The sequence below is a fragment of the Aquarana catesbeiana genome, linkage group LG01, assembly GCF_042186555.1.
Source record: "Aquarana catesbeiana isolate 2022-GZ linkage group LG01, ASM4218655v1, whole genome shotgun sequence".
In the NCBI taxonomy this organism is placed as follows: domain Eukaryota; kingdom Metazoa; phylum Chordata; class Amphibia; order Anura; family Ranidae; genus Aquarana; species Aquarana catesbeiana.
Genome location: NC_133324.1, coordinates 685,485,134 through 685,511,652, shown reverse-complemented (window position 1 = coordinate 685,511,652; position 26,519 = coordinate 685,485,134). Strand labels below are relative to the sequence as shown.

General features: G+C 40.4%; 1 protein-coding gene across 4 annotated transcripts in view; it reads left to right on the top strand.

Moving 5' to 3' along the window:
- PRDM5 (PR/SET domain 5) overlaps positions 1 to 26,519 on the top strand; it is a 328,080-nt gene that overhangs the window by 78,385 nt on the left and 223,176 nt on the right. For all 4 annotated transcript variants that reach the window (XM_073603356.1, XM_073603364.1, XM_073603346.1 and 1 more), the window contains one exon: positions 11,937 to 12,016. In XM_073603356.1, the coding sequence (XP_073459457.1) occupies positions 11,937 to 12,016 (80 nt within the window). The remainder of the gene's footprint in view (positions 1 to 11,936; positions 12,017 to 26,519) is intronic.

Genomic DNA, 26,519 nt, shown 5'->3' with positions numbered 1-26,519 from the left:
AGATAATGTGTACTTTCCACAAGATTCTAGAATTTTCAAGTAGCTGCTTATTCTTATTTTGAAGTCTTGCAGCAAAACTTGTGAGCTGGTTAAACCTTTGAGACATTGCTGGCAGGTTCACATGGCGGGCACACGTAGGTATCTGTATGCATGGTTGGTTACATTTCAAACCTAGGACATTCAGATTGCAAACAGTGCATGTGGCCGGTACCTTGGTGATGTGCAAGCACTTCAAGAACCAAGAAGAGACAGCTGTCCCAGTAATAACGCATCATGGCGCATGCACAGTAGAGAGGCCTCCTGGGATGTGTGATGTGGGTTTTCCAGAAAGCTGCAGGCTACTGCATACATCAGTCTTGCTTGTGAGAATCTAGGTAGTGTGTGTGTGTGTGTGTGTGTGTGTATGTGTGTGTGCTGGGTGGAGGGGGTTCCTCGTAAAAAGCATTGTATGGAAAAAAAATGTCAGATTGCAAGAGAGGATGTTAATAGGGATGATAATACAGAAGGTAGGTGGAGAGGATGATAGTCTTCTTTAAATTGGTAAATGTTCATATATTGAAAAGGATGGTGGGTAGATGAGACATTACTTGCATTTTGGGCCTTTATTGAGTATTTACTTGTTTGTGACTTTTCACTCCTTTAAAGACAGACCTGATAAAATATAAAGCTTCTAATTTGTTTTAGCTTACACAAGCAAACACTGATGGTTATGCTTGATTTTAGATGTGTCACAAAAATGAATGACCAAAATACTGTAATAAAACTGCTAGCCCACAGTGCGTGTTTAATTGACTTCACAGAGTAAATATATGTTTTTAAAAAAAAGTGATTGGGGTCTGTTAAGCTTATTATAGCCACAGTTAACATGTAGAAACTGATTTTCTCACACTATTTCAGTTTATCTAACCTTGTCAAGTATTTCACTACAGTTTTATTACATTTAGGCTGCTTACACACTGGGGCGTCAGCGCCGTCAGTGGTAAAGCACCGCTATTTTTAGTGGTGCTTTACCGTAGTTTTTGCAGAGGTTTTCGCCCGCTAGCGGGGCGCTTTTAACCCCCATTAGCGGCCAAAAAAAGGGTTAAAACGACCCGCAAAACTCAGCTGCAGCAGGAGTGTATACACCGCTCCATCACGGTTCCAAAGATACTGCTTACAGGAGTTTTTTTAACATCCTGCCAGCGCATTGCCTCAGTGTAAAAGCACTCGGGCTTTCACACTGAAACTGCAGGGGAGACATTTTTCAGGCGCTTTACATGCGCTATTTTTAGCCCAAAAGCGCCTGAAAAATGCCTCAGTGTGAAAGGGGTCTTATAATTATACAGAAAATTGCAAATGTTTTGTTTATTTGTTAATTTATTTTTTTGGAGAGATGGAAATCTGTATTCCACTTGTCCTACTGTAATAGTTAACAATCTGCATTAGTACCGACAACCATGCTGTGCATTAATGATTGATTCTAGAGTAGAGAAACTGTAAACACAACTTTACTTGAGTGTGTTAGGGCAGGTGTTTAAAGTGTTTTTTTAAATGTCTTCTTACATTTCACTTCACTAGTCAATGTAGATGCCAAACAAAAGAAATTTGCATGGCAATGTATGTGTTTGTGTGAGTGTAAAAAAAGTATACAGAAAAAAATGTGTAGTGAATTTGTAGGATAGTATATGTATTTATTGACTTTAACATTAAAATTGGTCATTTGATGTAACCTTAATCTCCACTCGGACATCAGATAAGGCAAGCAGCTAGCAGATTTGGGAGGGGTCAGAGGCAGTAATTGTACACATTTTTTTTATTGGCGGTTCAGTGTATAGCTACCTACCAGGTTTACCCGTTTAAATTTCAGATTCTGAACAGCCAGCAAGTAGAATGGAAGTGATTTAGCAGTTGGGGATGTGGGGTCTCTTGCGTTTTCTGACTGGAGCTGCTGGAGGGCTTTCATTCTACTTGCAACCAGGGTGCTCATCATATCTACTTATACTGTATGATTAGGGATCTTAGTAGGGAGTTACATATCGAACCACTGCTGAATTAATAGATTAAAGACCCCCTCCTGAGGACATCCATTTATTACATATATTTTGTCACTGTGGTACATATACTATAGGTTGTATTAACAGATAAATAGTTTTTGCCTTAGTTCAAAACTATTCAGAGGTAAGACAAACTGTTTTTTCTTGAAGTACCCATGGGCATAGGACGACAGTATGGATTAAGTTGGCTATAGTCTTGCCTGTGGGTAGCAGCAAATATTGTTAAATCAGGGATTAACTATACTCTAACCAGTTAGTTTAAGCAACATTTAAAGTGGTTGTAAACCTCAGACATGAAATCATATCCCTGTATAGTGTGCACTTGTCTCACTTAAGAGCACTAAGTGCAATTTCTATCTGCTGCTTTGTTTCTCTGCTATCTGTATGAGTCACTTCTGACAAGTTTTCCTGACACCAAAAGAAAAATGGTGACAGTTGGGGGAGCTCCAGCTGATTGACTGCCTTAACTCTGTTCCTGTGAGCTGTGTTCAGCTCTCTTCCCCCTTTTTATGGCAGTACAGCCAAGCTTTATAAATTCTGGACTTTGAATAAATGTTGAGAAGAGAAGACTGCAGATAAACATGTACAACTTATATAGGAGGATTTGTTTAATCTCTGTGTATCACCTGAGGTCAGTCACTTCACTGTAAGGGTTTACAGCCACTTTAAACCTTTTTGGAATACGATATATAAAATGGCATCCTTTCTAACAGTGATAAGAATTAAACTTTGTTGGTTTGCCCCACATTAATGTCATTGTAGTATTTTGCTGGTGACATTGCTATAAAATGGAAGTGAGTTTAATAGAAAACGGTAAGGCGTTGTGGGCTGATGATGCAGCATATGTGTGTAATTTTGCCTGATATTTTATATATTTTATGCTGAGGTTGGTAGCCCCACAATGACTGCATGCGGTTGTCATAGTGTAATTATAGATAGACTGATGTGTATGAAGTGTTTCACAGTATTTCATATTATTTATATTTACTATTGTTTTACAGGATTTATATAGTGCAAATAGTTTATAATATAAAAGGAGACAGTGTAGTTTCAATACAATACAAAAGGGTTAGGAGGCCATACTCGTGAGAGCTTACAATCTTAAAGGGAGAGGTATGTGATACAAAAAGGAGGGATAAGGTAATGGAGAAAGTAAATGTTCAGTTGTTAGGTCGGGGTGGGATAGGCTTCACTGAAGAGATGAGATTTCAGGGATCACCTAAAGGCAGAGAGAACAGAAGATAGATGGACAGAGTTTCGGAGGATAAGGGAGGCTCTGGAGAAGTCATGGATGTGAACATGGGAGAACATGATGAGGGAGCTAGAAAGTAGAAGGGCTTGAGAGGAGGTAAGAGGAAGGGTTGGGTGATAGTACGTACATGTTTGTATGCCAGAAGGAGTCCTGTAAATGTGAGTGCATGTGGAAGGACCTCTGGGAGTGAAGAATATAATAGCATGATAGCACCAAAAATGGGTAAACAATAAACAAACATTTGTAGAAATTATTAAATTACAGTAAATAGTTAAACTAAATGTAATGTTTCATTCTGTGATATAATCTCCTGTAATTCATGTGATTTATTTATTCATTTATCATTTCACAGAAAATTCACACAAAACTAACTATCAGAAAGTAATCCCAAGCACAAATTGGGATCTAAAGCTAGCCATAGATGGATAGCATGTCAAACGAAATTTTTATGAAGAGTTTTTGGAAAATTCATATGAAAATTTTAGAACATTTGGATGTTGTTCAAAATATTTTGCTTGCATTTAACATTTGATTCTGGAATGAATGGACTTTACCAAACAAAAACCACATACCTGCTCCTTCGAATTTTCGCATCACTGCGGTTGAAAACAAATGCTGACCCTGAACTTTCTTAGAACCTTCTTATCCTAAGAATTTTCATTTGAAAGTCTACCCATTTATGGCCAGCTTTATAGTGCTTACAGTTTTACTGTCAGCTATTTTCCTGAATTGACCTTGCTCAACAGATTAAAAAAGACTGATAAACAAGACCACAGTATTGTTATCATTGGTTTAATAAAGTGTTTTCTGTGATTCATTTGGTTTCAGTAGCCAGAGGGATAAGAAAAGAGGGGCGATATCGGATACTCTTTAAATGTCTTTGCAGCCTTGAAACTGGAAAATCATCTAATCAACCAGTTCTGCTAACTGAAAACCAGGCCAGTTAACAAAATAATCAGAAGGTAGTCCAGATCTCATAGCATCTGGCTACTCTTCTGAAGAAAAAGTAGCCCTTGTGCGCATTCTGTGACATCTGTAAATGTTTTTTAAACTACTATTCCTAGATAGGAATGGTTAAATCTGATCCATGTTGTATGGGTGTGTGTGTGGTTTTTCTGGAAAGCATACCATTTGGTAAAGTGAAATTTAACACCTCCAAATACTTCCGTAACAACAATAGATGGCAATAGGGACAATAGACATTGAGGTTGTGGGATAAAGCACATTCCTGGATCTTCTTCCTGACAACTAGACTTTTATTGATTACTGGGAGCTTGTTTTCTAACTTTCATAGTCTCAGAACTGTGTGACTGTGTTTTAGCTATAACAAGGCCTCTTAGGATTTAGTACCCTCATTCTCTAATTAGTTTGCAGCACATCTATAGTGTTAGTGTCATATTGTTAGATGTCATCCAATCACAACTTCTGTTTTGTCTCAGATTTTTTTTTGATTTGCGTTGTCTTTTTTTTCCAGAGCATAAAAAGTACATCAGCAAATTCAAACTTCAACAGATTTAAAGAGGAGCTTCAGTCAGGTTTCCAAAAATTAAAAGTCAGCAGCTACAAATACTGTAGCTGCTGACTTTTAATAAGCAGACACTTACCTGTCCAGGGATCCAGCGCTGTCCTTTGACGGGTTCTTTGCTGGTCTTCAAACCCCAGGGCCTCCTTACAGCTTCACAGCTGGCTTCCCACTGCTCATGTCTGAGCTGCGCTGTGCTAAATGATCCTGCAGCTTCTGGGACCTGTGACATGTCTCAGGAGGTTGCGTCTGATCACCTAGGTGGTCAGAGCGGATGTGGTAGGGGTTACCTGTCATAACTAAGTACTCTCTCCCTCAAAAAAAAACAACAAATATGGTAGAGGAGGGGGCAGGTGGCGGAAAAGTGAAACTTTTTGTGTTAAGTTCCGCTTTAAGTCTGAAAAAAGTGCTGTCAGGAAATGCTTGTTTGGTAAATGCTATAAATATGGATATAGTTAATAAATTACGTTTAAATACATACAAGTAAATACGTATCTAATGTCATGATAATTATGTATAACAGATTATAACATTCTTTTATGTACTTTTTTCATTTAATATATAGTGACCTTCAAGAAGTCTACCTACTCAAATAGATAGAGCAATATAACTGGTTAGTAAATATGTAAAGGCATAGAATGACATAGTCAATTAGTAAATAGAATACGACATATAATACCTGGTAATATCAATAAAGGATCTGCTACCCAAAGATTCACAAAGTCATTCTAATTTTCATGTTGATTATCTCTGCAAATATAGGGACATTTTTTAATTCCACTAGCAATCGCTTTTGCAAACACAGAATTTCAGTTAAAAATCGACCATATGATCATGTCAATATTAGCTGCAAATTGCACTTTCCTTAAGCAAACATTTATGGCAAACATGCAGTCGATTTGTTCTACAGATTGTCACCAATAAATCTCATCTAATGTTGGAGCATGTGTAATTATATACTAGAAGTCTGTTTTGATTAGAAATAAAAGGTATTTAGTCATGTCCTTCTATGTTCTCCACCTTTATGGTTATTTACCATTAGAAAAAACTCTGTGAATAAACTGGTGCTACAAAAATGTCTAAACATAAAAAAGGTTTAAAAAAAGGCTAAAATGAAAGGTGATGTGGCCATCACCAGAAAAAGGGCTTCTGTCATGAGTGCAAAGAAGAGTCCTCACAACTTAAAACAGTATTAAACCCAAAACCAAAAATATAATATATTGCAGCTTACTAATCATTAGATGTGGTGGTTGCATCAGTTCTCTTTTCTTTGGCTTTTTCCCTCTGTTTTGACCTGGTGATCTGGCCAGTGAAACAACTCCTGTGTTAGTGGGACACAACTCTGGAGGAATGAGAACAGGAGGCACAGCAGCATTGTCAGGCTGGGGGTGGGGGGTGTTAAATTTATTTGCAGATTTAGAACCACTAACCAAATGAAGCTCACAGCTCACACTTTATAAGCAGTTACAGCAAACAGTTGTTTTTTTCCTTTTGGGATAAAGGTTTTGCATGAATAAATAAAAGCCGATAATTTTAATCATCCCTGCCAGTGTAAAAAATGGTTTGTCTCATCCATGTAAACTGATACATTCTGCTGGAGAGATTGTTCTGGGAAAAAATAACAGACTTGCTGCCTGGATTACCAGATGAAAGGCCCCTTTCACAAGGGGCTGTCCATTTTGACGAACGCCGCTTGCTCAGCAGGGATCGACCTGTTGATCCTTGCTGAGTCAGCGGATGACAGGTCCGTCTCTGCTCACTGTGCAGGGGCGGACCTGTCAGAGCCCCACTCTCCTCCATAGGGATCAAATGAAAACGGACCGCCTGTCCGTTTTCATCTGATCCGATCCGCCAGAGGGATGGAAAATAGGGTTTCCATCCGTCTGCATTTAGCGGAGCGGATCGGATGTCAGCGGACATCCATCGGTCCATAGAGGTACATGGAGTTTCCGTTCAGGTCTGCCTGAAAAACTGACAGGCGGACCTGAATGGTCCGCATGTGTGAAAGAGGCCAAAATAGAAGAAAGCCTAAAAAATGAATGCAACTATCACATCTAAGAATTGGTAAGCTGCAATATAATAAATGTTTGCTCTTGGGTTTGATATCTCTTTTAATTTGTGCATGGCAGAGATATCATTATAGTATGGGCGGGGAATAAAAAATAATATAAAGATACATGTGACTGATCTGTGCATGTGGCTTACACTGTGGGGTTGATTTACTAATTTCCCTTCCAAAGTAAACAGCCTATTTGCTTTTAGTAAATCAACCCCCTAATTTAGACTTTTAAAAGAATTTACCAGAATTGGCAAGTTTTAAGTATTATAGTTTGCAGAGGGCATGGTCTGGTAAATAATTATTCCCTGTTAGATTGTAATTTCTAATGAGCAGGGTCCTCTGATTCCTCCTTTATTAAATTGTATTGTAACCATACTGTTTGCCCTCACAAGGTAAAGCACTGTGCAAACTGTTGGTGCTAAATAAATCCTGTATAAGAATAATAATTTCAAAAATTCAGTGAAGCTAAATTATAGAGTTGGTTCCTGGTTATGCATTGTATTTGTAAACTTCTGTTTATTATGTTCTGAGTGTTCCTGAAGATAAACATGCCATGATATACTGTATAACTATGTCCCTGAAAAGACAGTTGCCCTAAAAAAGGGTGCAGGGGTCATAGGGGCTGACTGCTGGATATACCTAAAAATAGAAAATGTAGACCGTCAGTGTTTAGGAAAGTATCAGTACACATTGATGCATCAATGTAATGTTCTGAAGAATGCTGAATAAAAGAAGTCTAAGTAATATGCATTGATAGAAGCTTTCAGTTCAGTTCTTAATGTTTAAGGGAGAAGTATGTCCAAAGCTATTTTGGCTGTACTTCTTGTGTAGGAGTGCAGTTTATTTTGCACTTCTGTCATCTGTTTTCAGTTGACAATGGGCTAAAGTCCGCTGTGGGCTGACATCACTCAGCCGGTCCAGGTTCTAAAAAGTTCCTGACCACATGGTCAGGATCCACCCAGATGCTTGGACCGGCAGCTGGGTCACCCTCTCAGTGATCCGCTGAGAGCCTGAGGCAGCCAGTGAGCGCTGGAGGAGCAGAGCAGAGAGCTGGTGACTGACAGTGGTGGGGGAGAACCGAGTGATCAGCAGTGTTTGATCACTCAGTTCTCACTGCAGAGCCGGCAGGGGACAGATGCAGCATTGGATCGATGCAGCATTCACCTAGGTGAGTATAATTTTTTTTTTTTTTTTTTTAAGTCCATACTTCTCTTTTAAAAAAGGAAATTAGCTTAGCGTCCCTGCAGCTTTTACAGTAGATGCAATGGGTTTGTTTATGAAGAACAAGACTCAAAAAATGTAACAGATCCATATATATGCAATTGAGCATATTTTTATAGTTTCTTAAGCATGTCATTTAAACCTATACTGAGGAAGTTCATGGTGTGCTTGTTCATTTGATCTGCAAGATCTTACTGTTTTGAAGGTTGTCATAAAAGCATATGTTCTGTACAACAAACTAAGACAACATCATAAAGCTTGACCTGCTGTCATGTTTAGCCCTTGACCTCATTCATGTAAAGATTTAGAAGTTTAGCCCATCTGCAGTTTTTTACATTCCTTCCTTTATGTACTCCATAACTCCTTAAATATAGATATAATTATGTGTTCCAATTAACAATTCCAAGATAACAGCAGGAAATTATAGAATTTCAGAAAATGTGCAGATATTGCCTTCGGAAGGATATAATTTAAGTGATTACAGAAAGAGGTAAAGTGTTGTAAAAATTCAGGGGGCTCAGATAGGATGCTGTCTTATCTAGGTAGTGCTCTGTAAGTGTTTTTGTCTGAGAATAATCCTATGTTTCAAGTGTAAGTTCACCTTCGGCAACATTTTCTGACAACATTTGTAGAGTCCAGCCAGTTCTGAAAATGACAGAATGAAGGGAGATTGAGGGGCCAGTGGTTTTTGAGGAGAGGCACTCCTACAGCTGCTTGTATAATGGGAGCAGGTGCAGCATTTGAAAAAGGTGTAGCTATGGTATGTTCTGTTCAGGGGATGTACAATTGCATAGGGTTATTTTTGGAAAATGTTGTTAAAGGTGAACTTACACTTTAAAACTGGATTCTAGCTTTCTGTCACTTTTAAACAGTTTGTTTAGATCAAGCTGGTCCAAATGAGCTATAACCTTCACTTACAGATGTGCCTACTAGGAGTGCTATATAAACTGTATGTAGCATAAGCATAAGCTACATACAGTGTACAGCCCTGTGTTCTGGCTGCAGGAGGGGGGACTTCCTATCTCACTCCAAGAACAAAACAGAGTCAGGCTGAATACTGCTCAGTCATTCACAGGAAGCTTTGTATTTTCTTAATCAGTACAAAGCTTCCTCTGATTGGATGAGGTACAGGTTATGAGGTCCTCCCACCTCTCCACCTCAGCTATTCAGAAGAAGCCTTGTATTCATTCAGAAATTACAAGGTTTCCTGTGAACCGCTATACAGCTATTTTAAAGTGGCAGAAAGCTGCAGTTTGGCTTTAAATTCTCTTACTGTTGACAGACTACCTCTTCTGAAAGTCTGTTTCAAGTTTCCACTACACTTATGGTAAAATAATACTTTCAATGTTACTCTTGAAATGTCTCTTGGCTAGTTTGAGATCAAGCCTCTGTGTTCTAGAGCTCAGCTTCATACAGGAAATGCCCCCCCCCCATGTCTCCCCTTCTTTCTTTGAGGCTTTATTAAGTTCCTCCAGTCTCTCCTGATATGTTTTATTCTTCAGACTTGATTTTGTGTGAATAAAAAGATCTCAATGCTTAGCCATTTGATGCACAAGCTTTTGTTCACTGCTGGCTTTTTTCCGATCAGTTTTTTTCTTCTACAAACATGGCATGGAACTACCAATGTTATTTCTATTTCATGTTAATAAACCTGCATTTGCTAAACACACTGCAGTGAAATACATTTAAAACACTGTTTACAATAATTAGGTGGGGATTGGCCATGTGGAAGTTCTCTAAATAATAAGGAATATATAATATATTTAGCTCTAATCTTTCTTAGAGAACAGAGAATGAAGATCTCACTACACACTCACTGTGTATATCCTTCTTGGAGATGATTTTGGTGAATTCTGATGGCACAGTAATGCAGAACAGATTGGGTACATATCTTTCAATGCACGATTCTTTATGAGACATTTACCTAATTATAGTGAGCATTATAATGGCTACAGTCTTTTCTTCAGTCCAGTTTCGGAGGCTATTCATAGCTTAATGCTGAATAAAAACAAGTGACCCTTGCAGAAATTTGACATTTGTGCCAGTTTAGCTGTGTAGTGTAATGTAGTGTATGGAACCATTAACTAATCCTTCAATCCTTCAATTCAATTGTGAATGGAAAATAGGTAACAGTAGCCACTTCAGAATTACCACTGATATTTATCAATCTAATAGCAAAGACGTTTGTGGAATGCCACAATGGCACTTGACTCATACAAAGATAGGTAGATGTCACATCTCCTGGTGTTCCTTGTTGAGACATACAGTATGCCCATCAGTATTTATGTTTTTTTATTACTATATTTTTATCAAACCTGCACATACAGAATGTTGAACAACTACGCAAAATACAATTTTCAAATCTCCATACACTACTATATAATATGATACGCTATCCAAATAACTGAAATATTAATAGTTTGATTATAAGATGTATGCAGTGGCACTACATATAGAGTGAAAAAAGTACATCATATTACAGTGGTTATGTATAAAAGATTGTAAAATTTAACCAAACACATAAAGTTTAAACCAGCCTTTTTCAACCAGTGTGCCTTGAGGTTTCTTCATGGGTGCTTTGGCAAAATGCCTAAAAATTGCCCAAAAATTGTATGCAAGCCAGTGTGTGGATAAAGCTGCCTTTTTAGTGACACAAAGCCACAGGGTTTCATTGTGCACCATTACAACCTTCTAGCCGCTGGCGTCCTCACAACCAATGGCATCATCAGTTGATAAGGAGGATGTCAGTCACCTGCATATCATCCTTGTTTGACCCTCCCCTGCCCCTCTCCAGCAGTATTGAGGTCACATTAGCTGAGTGATGGCAAAAAGCTGAGAAAGAAGAGAAACCTTGGAATACTAGTCAGTATTGTTTACAAAAATGTATTTGCTTTGGGTGCCCTACTTGTGTTTATGTTGCTCTGTTATGCAAAACTATTAGAATATTCTTTACATTTTAGAATGGGGTGCCTCAAGATCCTATGTCCATCATTTTCAAAGGGTGCCTTGACTGAAAAAAGGTTGAGAAACACTGGTTTAAACTATACTTCGGCTAACTTCCATTGAAAACATTATGCAAAGAACTCTACAATCTCTTGAGATCTAAAATTTTGCAACTCATCTTATCACTATTTTAAATAAACAAATCCACTATTAGATATTATATAAGATGTTTCATCAATTAGAGTCCTTTCACACTGGGCCGCCCATAGCGTTGCTATTTTTAGCGGTGTTTTACCGTCGGATTAGCGGCGCATTTCAGCTAGCGGCCGAGAAAGGGTTAAAACCGCACGCAATGTGCCGCAATAGCGGCGTTTTGCCGGCGGTATCCCAGCGCTGCCCCATTGATTTCAATGGGGAGCAGCGGTGGAGGAGCAGTAAACACACCGCTCCTTCACCGCTTGAAAGAAGCTGCTGGCAGGACTTTTTTTCCCGTCCTGCCAGCGCAGCGCTCCGGTGTGAAAGCACTCGGGCTTTCACACTGGAGACAATGCTGCAGCTGTTTGAGGGCGGATTGCAGGCGCTATTTTTAACGCTATAGCGCCTGCAAAACACCCTCGGTGTGAAAGGGGTCTTATTGTTTGCATGCATTGATTTTGGTACAATTTAGTCCAAACTTGTTTATTTGCAATTAGACAGTAATCTGTATGGTTAAAAAAAAAATGATGTGAATAATAACTTTCTGAATAATAGTATTTCTATATTCCCACTATTCTGGTTTATTGTGTCTAGAGTGCACTTAAAACATCTGAACACCTGTTTTCTTTGCTCCTGAAAATAGTAAATATTAGAAACATGTGAATGTTGTCCATTTTTATATGAAAAATTCATAAATACATTTATTTTCAGGAAACTGTAAGAAGAAGCTTATGTGCACCGTGTGTAACAAAAAGTGCTCCTCGTCAATCAACCTCCAAGAGCATCGAAAGGTCAGTTAATGAAGGCTTGGCACATGGTGGGTCTGACTTGTAAAGATATAAGGTCAGGGATTACAAGTGTTGACAATTTACTGTCTTTTATGTTATTGGTTTGTGTTCATTGGCCCATAAAATGGTGGTCCTGTTTAGAGAAAGGTGTAGCAACTGAAACATTTTTATTCATTTATAGACAGTCTGTCTTCAACAGTAGGCAACATATTCTATATATAGTTCATTCTGCTCCAGAATTCAATTTAAAACCTATTTCAACAGCTTTGTCTACCACCTCTTTAAACGTTTTCTACTGGCTTAATATTTTGAGATAGTTAATGAGCATATTTTGTTCATGTTTATTAATTCAATTTTAATTAAACGTTGCCAGTTGGCAGCTCACATAAATAAGGTTAGGCTATCGTTTATCACTAAAAGATTCCTGTAACATTGAGTTTCTCTCCTTACTGAGAATGTTTATTCTAAAAAAGTTACTCTAAAAGAATTATGCAAAAATACCCTAAATATACAGTGAAGGCCAGTCAAAATGTGTAAATTGTACTTTCACCAAAGTGTAAAACGAGGCTCAAACTGCTTGCCTTAATTTTTCTAGCCTGGGAGCAGCAAAGTAAAAAGCATGACACAGGTTCAGAAAGAAAAAAGAGCAAACCCCTTTTTTTATTCGTGTACCTCTGTTCCAGAATCAGATGACCAGAAAGGCGAGGAAACTAAGATCTAGTGAGACGGTGAGGGTACTAGGCAAGTTATTGAAGCTGAATTAGACATTAGAAAGCCCTATACTCTGCAGCACAAGGCTCTGCTGTGACGTGGATACCTTTATACCTACCTCACTTATATATTTAATGATACATAAGTGATTAAAACCTTTTATCTATATATGAATCAACCCATGAAATTAAGAACGAATGATATCTGTTCGAAAAGGGTAACAATCTAATTTATTTAAACTTACTATTGTACAGAAAAGAAACTTGTGTTAATATGAGATTAGCAACTATAACATAAATGATATAACTTTAAAAACAATGTTACCAATGATAATAAATATTGCTATAATGGTCATACCCATGCTATCAAGAGATTAATAAGGTATTAAGGCCAAATCCTACAGTAGAAAAGATTACAGAAAAGAAAAGAGACAGAAGATAATAGAGATACATTGTATGGAGAAGTCTTACGTAACCATCCTTCATCTAGACCGTCAGCCGGAGAGAGACCTAGCCCTCCCCAGGTATTTGGTTGTATGTTGTTAGAACCCACTCCCACCAATCAGAACTCAGGGTCACCTCATTGGTTCAGAAGTGGCATTGAATCCTGATTGGCTACCCCTGAAGAGTACCTTTTTAACTATCTCTTGATTTCCAACCGTCAGCCCTCTGTGATATACCATAAATTAGCATTACAAGGACTCAAGAGACGCAATGTCTGCCCTGGCTCTCTCCGAACAATAGGGTAACTTAGTTACTATGCGGACAGCAGGCCAACACAAAAGGTGTGTTTGAGATGTTAAAACAGTAAATAGGCATACCTTCTATTACACATGTTCCTATAAAAAATACACCTATATACACCCATAAATATATATTACATTATATATATATATATATATATATATACACAGACACATAGATAGATATATATATACATACATACACGTACACATTATACAAAATGGGGCATGGTAATCTAATTAGAAAGTCCTCACGATGGTACGCTTGAATCTCATTGATATAAATATGGAATTCAATATCTCCATCACATTTCCCCCTGAAGTTCATTCTTGAACTTATGTCCTCCTTCAATGATCTTGCACCCACCCACAAAAGCCCAGAAGCCCCGACCCTTCCCCACCACCACTGCGGCCTCCTCTTCCTTTCTTGAACACGCCGGAACTCCTCAAGGTAGGCTTGAGACAGCAAAGAAATCCTGGTGCCTGTGAGATTTCACATCCAAACCATGAGTGTCTGTACTGCAATGTTTCATCGCCCCTCTGCCTTGGAAGAGCGGAACTCCAACATTGATGGCGGGATCCTGGCATATCTAGTCCTGTATCTTTGTAAGACCATGTAACGGTTGCATTGATTGGATCGGACCGCGAGACAGCACTTTTCAGCATGGTGAAGGAAAGTCCAGGAAAGTCTTATTCGTGACACATTTATCTCAAGAAATAACTTGGTGGTCGCTGCTTCTTCAGGTGGGGTCGGGCGGGCCTCCAGACACTCGTGCATGAATACAAACAGAGAGAGGAGAACGTTAGTGTACAGATAGTGGAGAAATGCTGGACAGGAGCAGAGTGTTGGCCATTAAGACTAAATACTCCTAAAGGGTGTAATGTGGACGAGTAGAGTGGGTTCCCCACAGGGTACAGAGTCTGAGCAACCGCCAGTATCATCCATGGCCCTTGATGGTAGGGATAGTCAATACTGTCTGTTATTGCCAGGTCCCTGGGTTCACCACACCTGCTCACAGGGCTCAGGTTAAGGCAGTAGGTAGGCTAGGGGAGGTGGAATTACATTAAGACATAAAACTGGATGTCCAGGGATACTTTAGTTAAAATATGGTACTTGCGGGCAGGCAAAGTCTTTTTTTTTTAAAGAAAAATGATATGACTGATGTCTTAGTTACATTATCTTGAGAAGATAAATGATAGAAACCAAAGGAAAAACTTAGAGAGCATAATATTAAAGAAGAAAAAGGAATAGAAGAGAGGTGAGTAATGAAAATGAACAGGAAAAATAGTGGGAATAATAATGAAAAAAAGAACAAAAACGGAAAAAACTACAGATTGAACGCTGCTCCAACCAAGACTGTTAAAGAGCCTTGAATCTGTATATAAAAAAAAATGAATACATTGGTTAAAAAAACATAATAAAAAAATAAAAATAAAAACAAAAAACAAAACAAATGTTTTTCTAAAAAAAACTCCTCTCCCATTAACAGTATTTTTGCAGGTCAGGTACACAGATATTAACAACAAAAGGGAGAGGGAAAAAAAAATAAAAAATAAAAAATGATTAAAACTTTTGGAATTTAGGTAAACCTGACTGCACTTTATTACTAAAAATTGAAGAGGCTTATCCCTGGAACAAGAAAAATATAGTTCTAGGGTCCTCTCTTAAATGCGCAACTTCTTTGTACTGGTCTGGATTGGATATGGCTTCCTCAGAGATTTGTTTCTGAGTTAGTGGCCTTTCTGTTCCTTGAGAGAAGATACCTTGTTGAGGTACACATTCTCATAGCTTTGGCATTCATTCTCCTGATAGTAACGCACATTATTACCTGCATCAGGAAAAGCAATAAGGCTGCACAGGTTAGGACAACAACAGGGTGGAGCAAAATGTTTAGGAAAGCTGTAGCGTTCAGACTATACCCAAATAAACTTTCCCACCAGGAAATCTTAGCATTTGCGTCTAAAGCGTGGGATACTTGGATCAGTCTATTTTGATCATGGGTGAGTCGTATGGTGGCTTGTTTTTCAGCATCTCCTAGTACATTTAATATTTCATCCTGTTGTCCGAAATCCATCAGCCAAGCTTTTAACTCAGCCCCAAATCCCAGAGGAAGTTTCTGTAGGTGTAAGGGGATGTCAGGTTTGCTATAAAACCTTTCTTCAGGGGTGATCGGGGTACAACCCGGTGTTTCTGCTATATCTATGCCACGGGCCAGAGGAGGTGTACTATAGACTCCCCGAGGTAGTGTACCCTGCTGAGTACCATTTAACCTGATGCTGAAAACAGTGCATCATTAGACATGTGATACTAGCACCAGTACCCTGGTCTCCAGTCTCAAGTAGTTTTAACTTTGCTTAGGACCAGTTGGGACACTACCCCGGCATCCATTAGACATGACCCCCCCTGTGCCAGCATTATTGCCTTTTCCCATAGCACAACCCTTACCTTCCTCTAGCACTCATCAGTACCAGTCATCTGAGGCTGTCCAGACTCAAACCATCAGAACAAGATGGACTCCGGGGTGTAATCCAGTAGAGTCTGATAGGATAGTGCCCAGATTGACCGTGATATCTGCACAATGTTCCATCCCTGCCATTAGGGATGAGACCAGTGCAAGTAAGATTTTTGACGATCCTGGAACTGAGTCATCCACCAATCTATTACGACTCATAGGCAACCTGGATACTACCCCCACCTGTCTGTCCCTGCAAAGTGAGGCTGGACAGAGCAAGTTGGCTTTCCTAACCCCTTCCCTGATATGTAGCACAAGACCCCCCAATGTGATCCTGAATAGCTCCAGCTCCATAGTGTTTTAAGGTACCCAGTGTCCCACCTCCAGCTCCAAAGACAGTCTCCATTAAGCCTCTCTTTCCTAAGGATGGGAAATAGTCAGAATACCCGGATTGAAAACCACCTGCCACCAGGTACACAAGTTTCTTTATAGAGGCTGCACACCTTATGGGGCACTGGTCTTCCTGTCATGCAGGACACAGACCACTAGTTAAGGTACGCAAGGAGTCTAGGACAGGAAGGACACCTATGGGTATCCCCTGAGGAGAATACAGCATGCCCACACAACTCCATCCCTATGCCTGGATTTCAGAGACCATGCCCAGGGTATACAATGCACCTCTACCTATGGTTAGGTTCAAAGAACCCTCTAGTTCCCTGACTAACGTTACATCGGTATTCCTTAGGACACAGAAACAAACTCGTCTATGTCCCAAATAATACCCAGGTGCTTCCTTCCCAGCAATGACCTCTCCATCCAGAACACAGAGTGCAATATCTTACACAATCTCCCTGCCCAACTCTTCTCCAGGCTCTCCCAAAACTATACACTATCAACTTGTATGCCATCAGGCAGGCCCTCATACTACACATCTGAAGGTAAATCTGAAGGAAATTGGAAAACAAAAATTGCATAATGTGTATCCAACTCGAGGAACTTCTGCTACCAAACACAACTGACCAAAGGGCAAAGAAATATCCCTTGCAGCACTGAGGCGCCGGGATCACTGAACAGTAGTGGGTACACGAGCCGACCCTTTAAAGCCAGGAAACCCAATTATCGAATCTGAAAAATAAAACACCAATAAAATTTAGTAATAAATATTCAATTTTCCTCCTAGAAACAAAATAATCCAATGGTTATATACCTGTAACAATACATTAGCATATGAAACACAAATATACATTACATTACATTACATAAACAGTGCACTTTTTTTTTTTTTTAAGATACCAAAAAATTGTTGAGCTCAACTTATCATTAATATGTATTACTTAATACACATTAATACCACGTGGATTTTTTGTTTTATGGTATACCAATAATTCAAAAAAAAAAATTTATTCACCATGGTTGAAAAAAATTAGCAATCTGTAAAAAACCTTTCAGCAGTACCATTTGTCAACCGATCATAATACCTCACCATAAAGAACATCTCCAGTACTGTTTTCCTGAAAAACAAAGTCATTTTAGTACATGTATCTTTCAATTCACTAGTACAGATAATTATCTTGGCTCAGGTCATTTGCATGTCAATACAGTTCGCTGCACCTTTTCACAGACCTGGTGAGAAAGAAGGGGGGTCATTTGGGTGGGCTGTCAGCAGCTGAGAACAAACGTCACACAACACAACATATATTGCATACTCCACACACACACACAAATTGCTAGGTTATAGATGAACTCTAGGCATCACACATATCAGCATGTTTTCTATAATACCTGGTACTTCTTCTTAAACCCATAACATCTGTTTGGTAAGGTTGAAATTCTTTCAGAGATCCATCCCATTTCATTAGCCCCTTCTCAGCTGTATGGATGCATTCTCAGGAGTTTGGAATAATTTCTCCTTAAATCCCATAGTAATACCATTCACTTCCTCTGTTTTATTTGCTGACTCCAGCATCCATATAAATAACGTGTCTTTTTCATATGATTTCTGTGGTGAGCAAGGTACAGATTTTCCCAAGCTTTTGGCTTAAAAGTACCTCTTTTAAAATACTTCTTCCCAGTCCAACGATCCCAATCTTGCAAATATTTCACAACCCAAGATCCATATCTATCTATCATCTCTTCCCTTGGGGTCATTTGATAGGGTTTACCCCATTCAGACCCCCTCTTTGAAGCGATTAGATTACCCATCCTTTACGGACTCCGGACCTTGAACTGATTCCCCAACCTTTTTACAGGTTGCCTTTACTTCAGAGGTAGCTACTCTCTGACCAAGAATTGGGTTGACAGGTACCGCCCCTGTCACCCTTGCTGATTTTTTTTTTTCACTACTTGTCAGAACAATTTTTTTTCCGGACTCTGCGTACAGAGAACCCCGCGCTTTACTTTCGGAGCGGTTATGGTTTGCGCCTTTATCACGATAACCGGCCCCCGCATTCCGATTATTTTACACGGCCTGAGCGGGCTGCTAGCGTACTACTCCTAATGTTCCCTGTTCTGACTATAGTCCTTCAAAAAAAAATAGCGTGGAGATTTTCCAAACTATAATAGTTCAATCTCCCCCGTGGACTTTTCAGAGGTATTCTAAAGGAAATGCTTAACGAAGGGCTATTACTTCTGTTATCTCCATAATGATTAACATAAACTTGGATAATCAGGACCCTATGGGTGCTTGTAGTACAGGAGGCAGTTAACTGATGCACACCTAATTTCAATATGATTGGTATCAGTTTACAATATAGCCAGTGTATACAGGTCTAATTACAAAGCTCACCATCCACAGTTAGTAGTTTACAAAGAGACAGATCCATACTAGGGCTGAAACAACTAATCGACTAATCTACAACCAATCGACCACAAAATCATTCGACTACTACCTTCACAATCAATCAATCGTCCGGTAACACAATGGAGGTTAAAAAACAAAAACAAAATGAGCCCTCTATAGTACAAAAAGAGCAAACAATCGCAAACGTAAATATAACTTTCATCGTTCTACAGTAAAAAATGAACCCCTTACAGTAGTGACTATCTGCTCCCCCCTGCACCCCAAAGGGCCAACCCTAACCTTCTCAACCCCATTATGTTAATAAACGTCTTAGACCTGGTTCACATCTATGTGCTTTTCTGGTGCCTTTTGCAGAAACACACTACAGTTCATTCACATGGCCTCCCATGAGACACGTTCACATCCATGCCCCCCCCCCAGCATATTTGGAAAGGGTCAGGGACTCCCTCCTTAATGCAAAACAGCGCCTCTTCTGTTCAATACACTCCAAGGGAGAAGCTGCAGAAAAACATACAATGCACCCCTGCAGCAACCCGTGTCCTCCAATCTGACCTACAACAACCTGGCCAGAAAAAACAAAAACGCAAATTGCAGCAAAATCACGTGCAAGAAAATCGAAAACGCACAGCAAAAAAGCACTGCAGAAATAGATAAAAAACAAACTGCATAGGCGTGCACCGAGCCTCATGCTGGCCACACGGATCAATGTTCAGACAGGAATATTCAGACAAAAAATCTTTGTACCTTTGCTGAATGAAAAAAAATGTTTTAAAATTCTGTTTTTAAAATCAATGTAATTTCTGAACGAAAACCACATACACTGTCTGACAATTCCCTTGACCAAGAAGTTCCCTATTATCTCCAAATCTTCCCATCACTGTAGTGGAAAATAAACGTCGATCCGACCCCACTAACGATTAGAAAATCAAACGAACGCTCCCAAAAATGACACCCTTCTTAAAAGAAGACATTGGTTTTTTTTTGTTTAAATAAAAAAAATTTGATCTCTGAGTCTGATGATATCAGCCAGACTCACCCCCCACAGTACACACAGCATCTCTCCTCTAATAGTCCACACAGTACATCTCTTCTGTCTGCCACTCCCAGAGTGCACCAAACATCCTGCTCCCTAACCATAACTGCATAGAGAGATCTAAGAATAAATTGGCCCCTTCCTAAACTCTTGCAGGATATACAATACAAGCCTCAAAACAATGAATTGCCCTCTGAAGAACTCCAAAAATATTTTAAAAACATGCACCGCTAAAAGTACAAAAACTCAGTTAAAGCTATTAAATTCAATGCAAAGTAGACTGGATGGCTACACCCATACAAAGGAATTGGAGCAGCTTCCCCTCTGGTATGATTTACAGGCTAGAAAGCACAAAATCCTTAAACTGCACCTCTCAAAATGGCCGCCGACCATGGCCTCATGGTGTCTACAACAAAAGCCCGGCCACAACAAAAGGGTGCATTTTCCCACCAGAACAGAAATCCAATACAAAAATCGCCACTCTTCTACTGAAGAGTTGACAAAAAGTACAAACACAGAACCCCTACAAAAGCTTACATTCCCTTAAAACAGAAATAATGCCTAGAAACAAAATGGTGGCTCATATCACATGGTTTCACACACAAAGGAATGGTGGCTACACCTTCCCCTATAGGATGACCCACAGGCCAAACAGCACAAATGAAAGCCAGGCCACGACCACATGGTAGACTACAGCAAGATGGCCGACGAAAACCACAGCACAGTCACATGGTAACAACAAAAGGAAATGGCAGAGGAAGGCCAGGCCCCAACAAAATGGCGCATTTTCCCGCCAAAACTAAAAATTCTCCCTACAAAATTACACATTTGAGATACTAAATGAACACTTACAAACATTTCATTCTGCATATCACTAGGGACCCTGGCAGGCCTCAAATACAGGCTCTCCAACCAAACAACACATCCGAAAAAAACAAAAGTTACAAAAAAAATAAACTGGTATTTGCAAATGAACATCGAGCCACAGTCTCACGGCAAACCACAAAATGGCCAATGAGAAAAAGGGCACACTAAAACACCAACATGTGAAATGCAATTGTTGATCCTGCTAAATCAGACTTCTTCACTAGACTCCTTTCTCCACAAAGACTGACTACACATTTGTAAATGCACACTTAACCACTTGCCGACCGCCTAACGTAGATATACGTCGGCAGAGTGGCACGGGCAGGCAGAATCACGTATATATACGTGATCTGCCTCCCGCGGGCGGGGGGTCCAATCGGACCCCCCCCCGGTGCCAGCGGCGGTCGGCATCTGACTGGGAGCGTCGGGAGGCGAGGGGGAGACCATCCGATCGTGGCCCCCCCCTCGCGATCGCTCCCAGCCAATGGGAATCCTCCTCTGCCTGTGTGTAGTTTCACACAGGCAGAGGATGTGATGTCATCTCTCCTCGGTCTGGCAGTTTCCGTCCAGCGCCGAGGAGAGAAGACATGTAAGTGCACACAACACAAACACACACAGTAGAACATGCCAGGCATACTTTACACCCCCGATCCCCCCCCGATCGCCCCCCGATCCCCCCCCAATCACCCCCCCCCCCTGTCACAAACTGACATTAGCAGTATTTTTTTTTTTTTTTTTCTGATTACTGCATAGTGTCAGTTTGTGACAGTTACAGTGTTAGGGCAGTGAGTGTTAGGCCCCCTTTAGGTCTAGGATACCCCCCTAACCCCCCCTAATAAAGTTTTAACCCCTTGATCACCCCCTGTCACCAGTGTCACTAAGCGATCATTTTTCTGATCGCTGTATTAGTGTCGCTGGTGACGCTAGTTAGTGAGGTAAATATTTAGGTTTGCCGTCAGCGTTTTATAGCGACAGGGACCCCCATATACTACCTAATAAATGTTTTAACCCCTTGATTGCCCCCTAGTTAACCCTTTCACCACTGATCACCGTATAACTGTTACGGGTGACGCTGGTTAGTTCGTTTATTTTTTATAGTGTCAGGGCACCCGCCGTTTATTACCGAATAAAAGTTTAGCCCCCTGATCGCCCGGCGGTGATATGCGTCGCCCCAGGCAGCGTCAGATTAGCGCCAGTACCGCTAACACCCACGCACGCAGCATACGCCTCCCTTAGTGGTATAGTATCTGTACGGATCAATATCTGATCCGATCAGATCTATACTAGCGTCCCCAGCAGTTTAGGGTTCCCAAAAACGCAGTGTTAGCGGGATCAGCCCAGATACCCGCTAGCACCTGCGTTTTGCCCCTCTGCCCGGCCCACCCAAGTGCAGTATCGATCGATCACTGTCACTTACAAAACACTAAACACATAACTGCAGCGTTCGCAGAGTCAGGCCTGATCCCTGCGATCGCTAACAGTTTTTTTGGTAGCGTTTTGGTGAACTGGCAAGCACCAGCCCCAAGCAGTGTCAGGTTAGCGCCAGTACCGCTAACACCCACGCACGCAGCATACGCCTCCCTTAGTGGTATAGTATCTGATCGGATCAATATCTGATCCGATCAGATCTATACTAGCGTCCCCAGCAGTTTAGGGTTCCCACAAACGCAGTGTTAGCGGGATCAGCCCAGATACCTGCTAGCACCTGCGTTTTGCCCCTCCGCCCGGCCCAGCCCAGCCCACCCAAGTGCAGTATCGATCGATCACTGAAACTTACAAAACACTAAATGCATAACTGCAGCGTTCGCAGAGTCAGGCCTGATCCCTGCGATCGCTAACAGTTTTTTTGGTAGCGTTTTGGTGAACTGGCAAGCACCAGCGGCCTAGTACACCCCGGTCGTAGTCAAACCAGCACTGCAGTAACACTTGGTGACGTGGCGAGTCCCATAAGTGCAGTTCAAGCTGGTGAGGTGGCAAGCACAAGTAGTGTCCCGCTGCCACCAAGAAGACAAACACAGGCCCGTTGTGCCCATAGTGCCCTTCCTGCTGCATTCGCCAATCCTAATTGGGAACCCACCGCTTCTGCAGCGCCCGTACTTCCCCCATTCACATCCCCAACCAAATGCAGTCGGCTGCATGAGAGGCATTTTCTTTATGTCCTCCCGAGTACCCCTACCCAACGAACCCCCAAAAAAGATGTCGTGTCTGCAGCAAGCGCGGATATAGGCGTGACACCCTCTATTATTGTCCCTCCTGTCCTGACAATCCTGGTCTTTGCATTGGTGAATGTTTTGAACGCTACCATTCACTAGTTGAGTATTAGCGTAGGGTACAGCATTGCACAGACTAGGCACACTTTCACAGGGTCTCCCAAGATGCCATCGCATTTTGAGAGACCCGAACCTGGAACCGGTTACAGTTACAAAAAAAAGTGTAAAAAAAAAAAACAAAAAAAAAAACATACAAAAATATAAAATAAAAAAAAATAGTTGTCGTTTTATTGTTCTCTCTCTCTCTATTCTCTCTCTATTGTTCTGCTCTTTTTTACTGTATTCTATTCTGCAATGTTTTATTGTTATTATGTTTTATCATGTTTGCTTTTCAGGTATGCAATTTTTTATACCTTACCGTTTACTGTGCTTTATTGTTAACCATTTTTTTGTCTTCAGGTACGCCATTCACGACTTTGAGTGGTTATACCAGAATGATGCCTGCAGGTTTAGGTATCATCTTGGTATCATTCTTTTCAGCCAGCGGTCGGCTTTCATGTAAAAGCAATCCTAGCGGCTAATTAGCCTCTAGACTGCTTTTACAAGCCGTGGGAGGGAATGCCCCTCCCCCCCAACGTCTTCCGTGTTTTTCTCTGGCTCTCCTGTCTCAACAGGGAACCTGAAAATGCAGCCGGTGATTCAGCCAGCTGACCATAGAGCTGATCAGAGACCAGAGTGGCTCCAAACATCTCTATGGCCTAAGAAACCGGAAGCTACGAGCATTTTATGACTTAGATTTCGCCGGATGTAAACAGCGCCATTGGGAAATTGGGAAAGCATTTTATCACACCAATCTTGGTGTGGTCAGATGCTTTGAGGGCAGAGGAGAAATCTAGGGTCTAATAGACCCCAATTTTTGCAAAAAAGAGTACCTGTCACTACCTATTGCTATGATAGGGGATATTTACATTCCCTGAGATAACAATAAAAATGATTAAAAAAAAAAAAATGAAAGGAACAGTTTAAAAATAAGATAAAAAAATAATAATAATAAAGAAAAAAAAAAAAAAAAAAAAAAAAGCACCCCTGTCCCCCCTGCTCTCGCGCTAAGGCGAACGCAAGCGTCGGTCTGGCGTCAAATGTAAACAGCAATTGCACCATGCATGTGAGGTATCGCCGCGAAGGTCAGATCGAGGGCAGTAAGTTTAGCAGTAGACCTCCTCTGTAAATCTAAAGTGGTAACCTGTAAAGGCTTTTAAAGGCTTTTAAAAATGTATTTAGTTTGTCGCCACTGCACGTTTGTGCGCAATTTTAAAGCATGTCATGTTTGGTATCCATGTACTCGGCCTAAGATCATCTTTTTTATTTCATCAAACATTTGGGCAATATAGTGTGTTTTAGTGCATTAAAATGTAAAAAAGTGTGTTTTTTCCCCAAAAAATGCGTTTGAAAAATCGCTGCGCAAATACTGTGTGAAAAAAAAAAATGAAACACCCACCATTTTAATCTGTAGGGCATTTGCTTTAAAAAAAATATATAATGTTTGGGGGTTCAAAGTAATTTTCTTGCAAATAAAAATTATTTTTTTATGTAAACAATAAGTGTCAGAAAGGGCTTTGTCTTCAAGTGGTTAGAAGTGTGGGTGATGTGTGACATAAGCTTCTAGATGTTGTGCATAAAATGCCAGGACAGTTCAAAACCCCCCCAAATGACCCCATTTTGGAAAGTAGACACCCCAAGCTATTTGCTGAGAGTCATGTTGAGTCCATGGAATAATTTATATTGTGACACAAGTTGCGGGAAAGAGACAATTTTTTATTTTTTTTATTTTTTTTTGCGCAAAGTTGTCACTAAATGATATATTGCTCAAACATGCCATGGGAATATGTGAAATTACACCCCAAAATACATTCTGCTGCTTCTCCTGAGTATGGGGATACCACATGTGTGAGACTTTTTGGGAGCCTAGCCGCGTACGGGACCCCGAAAACCAAGCACCGCCTTCAGGCTTTCTAAGGCCGTAAATTTTTGATTTCACTCTTCACTGCCTATCACAGTTTCGGAGGCCATGGAATGCCCAGGTGGCAAAAAAAACCCCCAAATGACCCCATTTTGGAAAGTAGACACCCCAAGCTATTTGCTGAGAGGTATAGTGAGTATTTTGCAGACCTCACTTTTTGTCACAAAGTTTTGAAAATTGAAAAAAGAAAAAAAAAAAATTTTTTTTCTCGTCTTTCTTTATTTTCAAAAACAAATGAGAGCTGCAAAATACTCACCATGCCTCTCAGCAAATAGCTTGGGGTGTCTACTTTCCAAAATGGGGTCATTTGGGGGGGGTTTGTGCCACCTGGGCATTCCATGGCCTCCGAAACTGTGATAGGCAGTGAGGAGTAAAATCAAAAATGTACGCCCTTAGAAATCCTGAAGGCAGTGCTTGGTTTTCGGGGCCCCGTACGCGGCTAGGCTCCCAAAAAGTCCCACACATGTGGTATCCCCATACTCAGGAGAAGCAGCTAAATGTATTTTGGGGTGCAATTCCACATATGCCCATGGCCTGTGTGAGCAATATATCATTTAGTGACAACTTTTTGTAATTTTTTTTTTTTTTTTTTTTTTTTGTCATTGTTCAATCACTTGGGACAAAAAAAATGAATATTCAATGGGCTCAACATGCCTCTCAGCAAATTCCTTGGGATGTCTACTTTCCAAAATGGGGTCATTTGTGGGGGTTTTGTACTGCCCTGCCATTTTAGCACCTCAAGAAACGACATAGGCAGTCATAAATTAAAGGCTGTGTAAATTCCAGAAAATGTACCCTAGTTTGTAGACGCTATAACTTTTGCGCAAACCAATAAATATACACTTATTGACATTTTTTTTACCAAAGACATGTGGCCGAATACATTTTGGCCTAAATGTATGACTAAAATTGAGTTTATTGGATTTTTTTTAGAACAAAAAGTAGAAAATATCATTTTTTTTCAAAATTTTCGGTCTTTTTCCGTGTATAGCGCAAAAAATAAAAACGGCAGAGGTGATCAAATACTATCAAAAGAAAGCTCTATTTGTGGGAAGAAAAGGACGCAAATTTCGTTTGGGTACAGCATTGCATGACCGCGCAATTAGCAGTTAAAGCGACGCAGTGCCGAATTGTAAAAAGTGCTCTGGTCAGGAAGGGGGTAAAACCTTCCGGGGCTGAAGTGGTTAACCATAGACACACAGTTTAGGAACAGTTCCACTGAAAAGTATGTAATCTTGACGCACAATTGAGAGTGCACACTTAGCAACACATGCTTTACAATGAAATAACAACGCCACAATATAACACAGCTCAAACGTACCCACTTTTCTCAAAGAAAGTTCAATCCTTCTTCTGGCATCAGCTTTCACAGAAAAAACATCTCAGAAATACAAACAGCGTTTCTGGGATCCTGAGACCATCCCACCCACAGTGAATGCTTGCATGGTCTTTTCATCTCAAAAACAAAAAGAAAGCCTCCCTCTTCCTATTGTGTACAGGGAGTAGCCCTTTCCACATACATATCCTAATGTAACAACCTTGGAACAGCGAGCCTGGCTGCTCCTCCCCCGTGCATGGCCACAAACATGCAGTTGCTTACAAAACCCACACATTGCAGTTTGCAACTAATCCCACATCTATAATCATACACAATATACAGTTTCCATTTC